The sequence below is a fragment of the Oncorhynchus tshawytscha genome, linkage group LG04, assembly GCF_018296145.1.
Source record: "Oncorhynchus tshawytscha isolate Ot180627B linkage group LG04, Otsh_v2.0, whole genome shotgun sequence".
NCBI classification, from domain to species: domain Eukaryota; kingdom Metazoa; phylum Chordata; class Actinopteri; order Salmoniformes; family Salmonidae; genus Oncorhynchus; species Oncorhynchus tshawytscha.
In genome coordinates this window covers 12,309,302-12,320,619 of record NC_056432.1, presented here as the reverse complement: position 1 = coordinate 12,320,619, position 11,318 = coordinate 12,309,302, and the positions used below count along the sequence as shown (strand labels likewise).

General features: G+C 43.2%; 1 protein-coding gene across 1 annotated transcript; it reads right to left on the bottom strand.

Moving 5' to 3' along the window:
- Nucleotides 1-608: 608 nt before the first annotated feature.
- On the bottom strand, nucleotides 609-11,148 carry LOC112247431 (arrestin domain-containing protein 3). Its single transcript, XM_024416190.2, has 7 exons — nucleotides 10,643-11,148; nucleotides 8,161-8,242; nucleotides 7,837-7,984; nucleotides 6,906-7,008; nucleotides 6,487-6,743; nucleotides 4,961-5,263; nucleotides 609-4,824 (listed from the first exon to the last, which is right to left on the bottom strand). Exons 1-7 carry the CDS (start codon nucleotides 10,920-10,922, stop codon nucleotides 4,756-4,758), a joined length of 1,242 nt encoding a protein of 413 aa, XP_024271958.1. The 5' UTR covers nucleotides 10,923-11,148; the 3' UTR covers nucleotides 609-4,755.
- Between the last annotated feature and the right edge of the window lie 170 nt (nucleotides 11,149-11,318).

Genomic DNA, 11,318 nt, shown 5'->3' with positions numbered 1-11,318 from the left:
TTAATAAATGTATCATATAGTGTATCATATAGTGTGTGTGTGTGTGGCAGGCTTATAATGATGACAAAAAACAACATTTGAGAGTGTGCTGACCCTGGTGCTAGAGGGGGTACGTAGCTGGAGGTTGAATGTTTGAAGGGGTACGGGACTATACAAAGTTTGGGAACCACTGGACTAGAGAAAGGCATAGATTAAATCTTCGGTTTAGAAAGCCTCTTCCCGAAACTTGTGTGACATCTAGTTTCTAGAAAACCACTACCAATATGTGTGTCTTGTGTCTGGCCCACATTATTAGAATATTGAATACATTGGAGTGAAGTGTAAGTTCTAGGAATTACCAACAGGGGCGCTGTTGCACATTATGGAAGCTTTGGCTGTGTGTGTAGTGACTATATGGTAGTGAGAGCTTGTTTTCTTTCAAAATGTGGGACTGCTGCACCTTCCCCGATGTTCGGCCCTTGATCGTCATATAGGCTATGGGTAATTGAGCCTAACTAAATTGATGTCAGACTACCTGATGTAAATTATCATGTTTTTTAAAAATCTTAATACAAATAACATATCTACTGAAGTTGGATTAGTGGTCTCATCAAGAACAAAGAAATTAATGATTTTTTACAAAAGTTTATTAAACTCAAAAGAATAACTAGACAAAATGGTTACAATCATTCAGGATATTCATACAATATCTATAGACGATCATGCCCAACAAACTGTAAAGACAAAGGAGAAATTAGATTTACAAATAGAGAATAAAACACATTCAAATGAGTAATATTGCACTTTGTTTCTAAAATATTTTAGATCAACTTTCCCATTCTTAGCATTTTGATTCCTCACTTAACACTGGACTACACTGACTACACCAAACAACGGACTATAGAATCGACCAACCTGAAACTGATTTAAGCTTATTCATTTTTCTTTTAACTCGATACAGATTCCCTAAGATAAAAATCAAAGCAACAAAAAAAAAAACACAAAAATAAGTGAGAGGGATTTTATCTTAGAATATCGATCTATTCCACTTGTTACCTGATTCATTCTCAGTGGGGGAGGGAAGGTTGCTGATCCACAGCTGTTCCATGAAGCTGAGAGGTGAGTAGAACTGAACTAAATGGGGTTGTCTGACTGGAAAACAAACCATCAATACCCTAGTACATTATCTAGCCAAGCCATCAGTAAAGACATTCATACAAATGCACAATCAAAAAGGCTCATCCAGGGATCGTCATTTCTTTTCTTTTACGGACTATTTTTTTCTTCCCTTTTTTGTTCCTTTGACAAACTTAAAATGACTAATACATACAGACACAGAAAAGAGAAAAAAAAGAGTAAGGTTGTAAATTGTTTAGACATTCGATAATGAAGCATCATAATTAGGTCAGATCTGTGTCAAGGCCACTAAGATAAGATCACTTGAATTCCTAGTTTGTTGTTACTGTAAGCAGTATCCTTATATTTGCTAGCTGGATCTTAACAGAGCACAAAAACATAACATACACACTTGTGTCAACTAATTCAAAACTGTAAACTTTTTTAAAAAGTCTCTAATCTTAGAAGATGAAATAATGCATTCATGTCCATCACAACACTGCTTGACTACATTTCTCAACAGAAAGTATTATGTGTTACCAGACTTTTTACAGACCTCCCACCATCAATGCTAGTTTGTTTGTTTTTATTATCAAAAAGTGCCTCCTTAAGACGATGCCAGAGCTCTGGTCTAGCTGGTCTAGGTGTTGAATGAGTTTGAAAACCAATGTATTACTCATGTCAACCTACCACTATTTGTTCTGGCCAGTTTGAGTGGAGCTTTAGCAACATCTAACATAGTGGAGGCTGGTGGGAGGAACTATAGGAGGGGCTTATTGTAATGGCTGGAATGGAATAAAAGGAACGGGGTCAAACATGTGGTTTCTATATGTTTGATACCCTTCCATTAATTCCAGCCATTACAACGAGCCCATCCTCCTATAGCTCCTCCCACCAGCCTCCATTATTCCCCAGTAGTTTGCTAGGCTGGGTTTGCATCTGCCCCATTTTTAGAAGCAGATCAAACCATGTACTCTTACTTTTTTTTAGATATATAATTCTAGCATTTCAGTCTTCACTGGTCTGGAAAATGAAGTAGTTGGTGAATGAAGTCGGCAAGTGAAGTATGGACAAAAAGGGAATGTTGTTGGTCTTCGGTAGCTACCTTGCTGTTCTGTGTATTCCTCTTCTCTCTTGTTTTGGTAATATACTATTTTAAAATATGAGAAATCCTCCTTTTACTATTTCAAACAGTGCAATTAAAACATCTTGGGGTTTTTTGCCAAGTGAGAAGACCACCTATTACAGTGTTTTTTTGCCAGTATGTAAGCCTGCGTCACTCTGTGCTGTGAGTAGAGGGACGGGGACACTGAGGATGGGCATTCCACACGCACGCATACTCATACACACACTGACAAGTCTCTGCAGCTAATGCTCTACTTGAGTGGCAAGTGCTGGCCTGAGGCTCCTCTTCTCCAGAACACAATGCAACATAAACACAAAGCAACATATGATTGGATCGAAGGCATTCTAAGTTGGGAACTAAATCAAAAGACAGAATCTAGTAAAGTAAAAAGGAAGCCAACTGAGGAGACATTGAACAATAGCTTTTGAATGGAGAGTGTGCTGCTGCTTTCAAGTCCTGTCTACACGTCATTAAGGAAATGTGACCAAGAAAAAGAACATCTTAAAACAGATTAAACAAGGTCAGTGCATCGTTTCTGTCCTTTTCAGTCTTGCGTTCCCCCAAGTATCTATGTTCTCTGCGTTGTTCGAAGTTGTGCGGATAAGGAGTCTAGGCGTTAAGCCTGCAGTCTCTTTCGTCCAGCATGTTACTAGGCTGAAAAAAACATTAGGGATCATTTTTTCTTCTTCAAAACGGAACTACACAACTTAAGCCAAGAATAACATGTGCAAAAATCCCTCATGAGACAGGAGGGTAGTCTCTCTGCTGCTGAGCTCTTCAGACAGGAGGAGGGTAGTCTCTCTGCTGCTGAGCTCTTCAGACAGGAGGAGGGTAGTCTCTCTGCTGCTGAGCTCTTCAGACAGGAGGAGGGTAGTCTCTCTGCTGCTGAGCTCTTCAGACAGGAGGAGGGTAGTCTCTCTGCTGCTGAGCTCTTCAGACAGGAGGAGGGTAGTCTCTCTGCTGCTGAGCTCTTCAGATAGGAGGAGGGTAGTCTCTCTGCTGCTGAGCTCTTCAGACAGGAGGAGGGTAGTCTCTCTGCTGCTGAGCTCTTCAGACAGGAGGAGGGTAGTCTCTCTGCTGCTGAGCTCTTCAGACAGGAGGAGGGTAGTCTCTCTGCTGCTGAGCTCTTCAGACAGGAGGAGGGTAGTCTCTCTGCTGCTGAGCTCTTCAGACAGGAGGAGGGTAGTCTCTCTGCTGCTGAGCTCTTCAGACAGGAGGAGGGTAGTCTCTCTGCTGCTCAGCTCTTCAGACAGGTGGAGTGTAGCCTCTCTGCTGCTGAGCTCTTCAGACAGGAGGAGGGTAGTCTCTCTGCTGCTGAGCTCTTCAGACAGGAGGAGGGTAGTCTCTCTGCTGCTGAGCTCTTCAGACAGGAGGAGGGTAGTCTCTCTGCTGCTGAGCTCTTCAGATAGGTGGAGGGTAGTCTCTCTGCTGCTGAGCTCTTCAGACAGGAGGAGGGTAGTCTCTCTGCTGCTGAGCTCTTCAGATAGGAGGAGGGTAGTCTCTCTGCTGCTCAGCTCTTCAGACAGGTGGAGGGTAGTCTCTCTGCTGCTGAGCTCTTCAGACAGGAAGAAGGTAGTCTCTCTGCTGCTGAGCTCTTCAGACAGGAAGAAGGTAGTCTCTCTGCTGCTGAGCTCTCCAGACAGGAAGAAGGTAGTCTCTCTGCTGCTGAGCTCTTCAGACAGGAAGAAGGTAGTCTCTCTGCTGCTGAGCTCTTCAGACAGGAAGAAGGTAGTCTCTCTGCTGCTCAGCTCTTCAGACAGGAAGAAGGTAGTCTCTCTGCTGCTCAGCTCTCCAGACAGGAAGAAGGTAGTCTCTCTGCTGCTGAGCTCTTCAGACAGGAAGAAGGTAGTCTCTCTGCTGCTGAGCTCTTCAGACAGGAAGAAGGTAGTCTCTCTGCTGCTCAGCTCTTCAGACAGGAAGAAGGTAGTCTCTCTGCTGCTCAGCTCTTCAGACAGGAAGAAGGTAGTCTCTCTGCTGCTCAGCTCTCCAGACAGGAAGAAGGTAGTCTCTCTGCTGCTCAGCTCTTCAGACAGGAAGAAGGTAGTCTCTCTGCTGCTCAGCTCTTCAGACAGTGGTGCTTATATTGTTTTCTCTTCTTCCTGTTTCTTCTTTTTTTTCTGCTCAGATTTCGACATGACAGTTCTGCTCTGTGTGAGAGCCATGTCTGTATGCCATGGTTACAGAAGAAAGCAGGATATTAAGAGCTATAGGCAGACAGGGCCCTGGCACGGCATCATCACTCCACCAAGGCTGTCTCCACTACAGGGGTTTCTTTTTACACAGGTCAGGTGTGTGTTTGTCTAGCCATGCCCCGGCCAGGCAGGCTGCCAGGAAGTCTTCCTGTACTGACTTCCTGTGACTCTCTCTGTGGGAGGGGCTTCGTTCAACCGTGGTATCATCCATGTTTGTTTCTTTGTTTTGTTTTCTCTCAACATCGACGGCGGCATGCGAACGCTGTCGCTGGGGGGGATAAAACAAAAACAGAGCCGACTAGTAACGCCCGAAACATCTCCGGGCGGGGCTCTGAGTTTCCTTCAGCGTGATGGACAGGTGTCAGATCTTCTCTCCTCTGTCCGGCTGGCTTGATCAGGATTGGGATCAACCTGGTGGAAGTGAAGGAAACACTGCTTTAATGACTGGAACGGCACCTCTCGGGCTACCAGACTTGAATATGTTCACTAAGTGCAGTGTGTAAAATAGTTAGTCTTAGTAGTGGGTGTACGTTTTGCTGATGCGTACCTCAGAGTAGAGAGGAGGGGGCTGGAAGCGGAACTCCTGGATGTAGGCAAAGAGTGATCCCTCCAACTCATCCCTGGCTGAGGTCACCTCCAGGCTCCGTCTCTGCTCCTCTGTCATGATCTCGGCATAGCTTGGTGGGGCTTCAGGGCGCTCTGGCAGGGTCATGCCTAGCCAGCTCATGGTCATGCTGCACTGGCTGCTGACACTGGAGGTGCGGCTGCCAACGGGGTGCAGCGGGATGGTGCCGATGATCAGTGGCAGGTTCAGAGACAGGTTCATGGCTCCGGGGATGTCCACGTACACCTGGAGAGGGTGAGCAGCACACAACAGAGGGTAAGTACTGTAGCTCCACCTTCACTGAACAACACACCTGTGTGATCTACAGTGTTACACTCCCTCTGTATGGGAGGTAATCTCATGTGGGTGTTCCACTGATGCAAGGGAATGCCTGAAGCAGTCTGACAGGGTATAGAGGTCATTAGCACCTCTAAGACAACTGTTGCCACAGATATTCTAGACTCATCCTCTTAACTGCATATGGAGAGAACACCTGGTACAATGATAATGTCTTTGCCAAAGCTACCTAGGTCACAGAGGAAAACTTAAGAGAGCTTTCTAGGAACTCAAGAAACCTTTGGAAATGTGCCTAGTACCAATGTGATATGTGGCCCATAACGGTGTCTTGACATTTTACATCACTCCATATTTACATGTTCAGATTTACCTCAAAGTGACTGAATCTGTTGACAATTGTCACCACCACATTGGAGATTAGTAATTGGATAGAGAAAGAGAAGGTGAGAGGGAGAAAGAGAAGGTGAGAGGGAGAAAGAAGTTGAGAGGGAGAGAGAGAAGTTGAGAGGGAGAGAGAGAAGGTGAGAGGGAGAAAGAGAAGTGGAGAGGGAGAAAGAGAAGGTGAGAGGGAGAAAGAGAAGTGGAGAGGGAGAAAGAGAAGGTGAGAGGGAGAAAGAAGGTGAGAGGGAGAGAGAGAAGTGGAGAGGGAGAAAGAGAAGGTGAGAGGGAGAAAGAAGGTGAGAGGGAGAGAGAGAAGTGGAGAGGGAGAAAGAGAAGGTGAGAGGGAGAAAGAAGGTGAGAGGGAGAGAGAGAAGTGGAGAGGGAGAAAGAGAAGGTGAGAGGGAGAAAGAAGGTGAGAGGGAGAGAGAGAAGTGGAGAGGGAGAAAGAGAAGGTGAGAGGGAGAAAGAGGAGGTGAGAGGGAGAAAGAGAAAGATAATGTGAGAGGGAGAATGAGAAGTTGAGAGGGAGAATGAGAAGTTGAGAGGGAGAAAGAGAAGAGGGAGAAATAGAAGTTGAGAGGGAGAATGAGAAGTTGAGAGGGAGAAAGAGAATGTGAGAGAGAGGAAGAGAATGTGAGAGAGAGAAAGAGAATGTGAGCAGGAGAAAGAGAAGGTGAGGGAGAAAGAGAAGGTGAGAGGGAGAGAGAGAAAGAGAAGGGGAGAGGGAGAAAGAGAAGGTCAGAGGGAGAAGGAGGAAGAGAGGGTCTGCCCAGGTCCGTAGCTGTACTCACCATGAGAGAATACTCCACTCGGATGATGCTGCAGTTCAAGATGGAGGGAGAGACGGGGGGGATCTTCAGCATTTTGCCACTCCACGTCTCCGTCTTGCCAGAGGACAGCGACTCCCCTCGGAGGTTGGCCACCAGCTGTTTGACCTCCTTCAGTTTACCTTTGGCTTTAAAGGTCTGTGTTTGGTAAATGGCTGCCTTTGGCACGACCATGCGAGAGGAACAATTCTCGATCTCGGCAAAGATCTGAATTGACTCTCCTGCAAAGACAAGAAAGAAGGGGTTTAGTTAAATCGGTCCAAAGATCCTTTGATTGAGATGTCATCATCAAACATAATACGGCAGTCATCTATAGTCATTTACCTACAAGAGTGTCAAATGACTAATCAATTCGAGTGACAGAGTCAGGGTGTTCTCCTCACCTGGGGTATATCCCTTCCTTTCGATTTTGGCACTTAAGGAGATTGGACCTGAGGTGCAGAACCAGCAGCATAAAGTCTTGTCTTTCGTACCTGCCTGGGGTGACTGTGAAACAGACAGGGAAAACAATGGAATGTAAGAGCTTGAGAATCAGGCTTCCGTATTCCGTTTCCCAATCTTCCCCGGGGGGATCCACAGCACCTGAGGCCCGTCACTCAAAAACATGGAGAAAAACAGTTTTTCTTTCCATAAACCCAGAAGACATGTTTAGGCAGTAGAGGTCATCACCATACTAAGTGGCTGTCACAGAACATTAAAGATCAATTCACCCTCGACTGTCATTTAACATCTATACATGACCAACAACACCGCTTTGTTTGAATCATGTTTTGAATGTGTTGATTTCTCTACTTTACCAACTGATCATAGCATAATCTCTGATAGGTTTTATTTTTAAATATATAAATATTTAACCTTTATTTAACTAGGCAAGTCAGTTAAGAACAAATTCTTAATTACAACGACGGCCTACCACGGCCAAACAAAAGAATCGAACCAGGGACTGTAGTGACGCCTCGTGCATTAAGATGCAGTGCCTTAGACCACTGCTCCACTTGGGAGCGTATGGCCCAAATGAGGGTTTTATCACAAGACATGTCCACTGGTGTCCTCTGTGCTATGGGTTTGGGGTCCACTAGTAAAACAAAAAATGTGTGACTAGCACATTCTGCCACAGAATGGCATTTGCTAATTCTTTCTATATCTAGGCAACACCTGTAACTAAGCACTTGTCATACTTCCACATTTAAGTCTCTCTCTTGGCTGCCAATGGAAATAGATCTCTGCTGCCCACTGAAACATTGAACAAGACCCTAAAAGTTCACAACGCACAAACATACAGACACTGTACAGCAGACAGATCCGTGAGCTCACCAGGAGTAAAGGAGTGTTTATGTCGATGTGTTCAAACACTGTAAATTCTTTCTTGGTCTTCATGGGCAGAAACCATGGCCTGTGTAGCTCGGCCTTCACCCAGTAACGCACACTGCCGTGCTTCCCTTCCAACGAGGTAGCCAGAGGTCTGTGAGAGATAAGAGAGGGGACAGAGAGAGACAAGGAGGTACAAAAACAGGTCATTTTTGGACAACATAAAGCCAGCCTCTAGCGCAATCTTCAACTAAGGAAAGACATAAAGATATTAAATAGAAACGTTTTTCCTTAAGTCAGTTTTTTGACAAGTTAGGTGTATATACTCACGTCTGTGGAAGCTCAAGGCTGAATGCATACTCGTGTCTTCCTGAATGGATAGTGGTGAGACCTTCTTCTGAGTTGTCCTCATCTGAAACAACAGAAGGACAATATTCCAACACATGTATACCATACCTGGGAAATATGCAGTGTGACGTCACCTACGTATTACAACACAGATATAACACACTGATAAAACACAATAACACCACAAGAGAGAGCACAATATAACTATTAATATCATTATTGGACACCAGGAAGGCACTGAAAGGTCTGTAATATGAGAATGATGAGAGAAAAATGTTAAAATGTGAAATGATGATCTCTGCAATTAAAGATCTTTCTAGAAACATATTTAGTTATCTAGCAAAAACCTTAAAGTCCCGGACAATAACACTGACACATTGTGTAAGTCAGTATTGAAAGAGAGAACATATATAACATATATTGTTTAATAAAAGCCCCAATTATGAACTGTAAAATATATAATATAATTCTTATTACACTGAAAGTATGGAGTATTCTTCCTTATGTAGTGTAATATGAAGAGATGAGTTTGGTGTTCTGTAATTAATTACACATTATATGATCAGTACGAAAATATATCTTGCTGTGTGCTATTTGAAAGCAACGCGCTTTAGAGCGGGATCTCGGTTTCCTCTAGCTCAGCAATCCTCCCAGCCTTAACAGCAGCGGAGTCGTGGTAAACAACTGCCGAGCTGTCACTCAAAAGCAGACTGGAGCAGGAGAAGACCGGCCTAAACCGGAGCGAGCAGCTTCCCCAACCCGGCTCTCTCATTAAGCATTCACTGTGCGGCATTCAGTCAGTGGTTCACTATCAGGGACAACCCCCTCAAGATCTGAAGCGTGTAAATTACTGCAGCATGGACCAGGGATTGTAAGAGACAGGAAAGAGGAATGAAAAAGACGACAGACAAAGAAGCAATTCAATTAGTTAAACCTTTATTAAGCGCCACTGAGATCCATAAACTACATACATTATTTTAATAAAGCCACAGAAGGAAGGCATTGACCATTTCAAGAAAAACCGAATCAAACTATTCAACAATTGATATAAAACATTAACAACATATGCATACATTATTCCCCATACAGAGACAGATCAAATACATTATTTTCACCATCAAGAAACAAATTACAGTCTGTCAACTAATTTCAAATGCAATTATGTATTTACAGACAATACCCAGGAGCAGCCAATAAGTGTTTGGGCTACACTGTAGCCTAGAAAATGAAATAGCTCATGGCAAGCATTTCCACCCCATATTCAATTAAGCTACTTACATTCTCAGACTGACTTTTCTATCCAATCAGCTGAAAGATCTACTACTTACATTTGCAACAGACTAACAAACCTTTTCTACTGCTTAGGATCACCGAGTTTCAGTGGTGTAAATTGAAAGTGAACAAAAACAGGGGTACATTTATCATCCGCAGATAGGCTATAGTGTTGTGCATTCAGATAGGCCTGATAATTGTACAACTTCTAGTTCATAGCCAAGTGCAGGACTTAATGCACCATTCATTTGATATCTGAATGTTGCTTATATTAGGCTACATAGTAGCACTAAACACTAGACATGCCTACACATTAAGGAATAAAATAAATGGAACGAATGCTATTTTTCTTTTTATGCAACTTTGTAAACCTTGTGCTGGCAGGTCGGATAAATTGCAGGTTTCTCTGTCACTTTCCGCAAAAGCATTAGGTCATTGGAAGACACATGAGCACTTCAGCCAATCAACGGAGAGAAAGCACAGTCCCTTAAACCCCCACACATCCAGTTTCTGAACAGGATTGAACCGCTTTGAACAATGGGTGGAAACTTAAGAAAAGCTTAATTGTTAAACATGACAAGATCGCTCGATAAAAACGATTTTTTGTTGTTGTAAAACTACAAATATGTAAACGGAGACTGCTATGTACCTCAATGTACTGTGTTGATTAAACGTTGTAATTTATATCATTGTTATAATAGGCTACAATGAAGGAAGGATAGAGACCACTGTCATTCAGTCTGCAGCTCAGACATTGCTAACTTAATCGATTTTATTAATCATGTAGGCCTTTTCAAGCACAGGCTAATTCTAAAGTATCATGATGAAATCATTTAAGATATGGGAATTTATTTTATTGAAGAACATCCTCCTGTAGTTTTAAATGTCTCGAGGATAATTTGACCTGCAATACATGCATGTGCCCATATGCATGTGTTAGAGCCAGTAATAAACCAAATAAAAAGGTGTTGTGATTGTGATGCTGATTCGCAGATCGCCCCCAGTCTTTATCTGTTATGCATTCAATTGTGTTCATTATTAGCCAGTCTGTAACGTATAACGTTAGGTTGAGAGCACAACAGCATCCTCTGTGAGGATCCTCAAGACCCACAATGACTAGTCTACACAGAGCATCTCAGGAAAAAAATGTGATTTCTTTAGCTACAAATATGGTTGTATTAGGCTATCTTACCTCTTTCATGTCCAATTAGGATGTCTCTATGGTTTAGATATTCCACTTCTTCTGTGTAATTTTGCGTATAGGCAGTGTTAGATCCAGCATTTCGGGATTCAGTCCAACGAACTTTTGCAAATCCCTTTGCTTGAATTTTAAGAGATTTCACACGGATTTCTCCGGTGACTTCGATGATAACCCTACCTGAGACCGAATCCCCGCTTGCGAAAACGGGGACATTGCTGTCATTGAGACAGTCGTAGCTTACGGTGAAGCTCTTTACCTTTCCTAGCACCATGGTGGAAAAATATCTACCTACAAATAAAAATCTATGAAAAATAATCTCATAAGAAAAAATGCACTATTCTAACACTGATCAATATTTTTGCCCTGCAAAAGCAGTGGGCATGATCAGTGCATTCTTTGACAATAGTTCATTGAGATGTGAAGGCTAATAACAGCAGTAAGTGCTGCTATCGTCCGCCCTTCCGCGCGTTGGTCTCTAGTCAAAGACAAGGAACTTTCGTCGCTCAGCTCACTTTAAGCGAGGATTTTGTGAAAAACAACCTATAGAGCATGCGCAGAACTTTATCTGCCCTCTCCTTCCGCCTAATGAAACAAGGAAGAGAGCTGAGGCAGTGAGCCAAATAACAAGTTTGGTTAAACAGCTGATAGTATTGCAATAGCAGGCAAG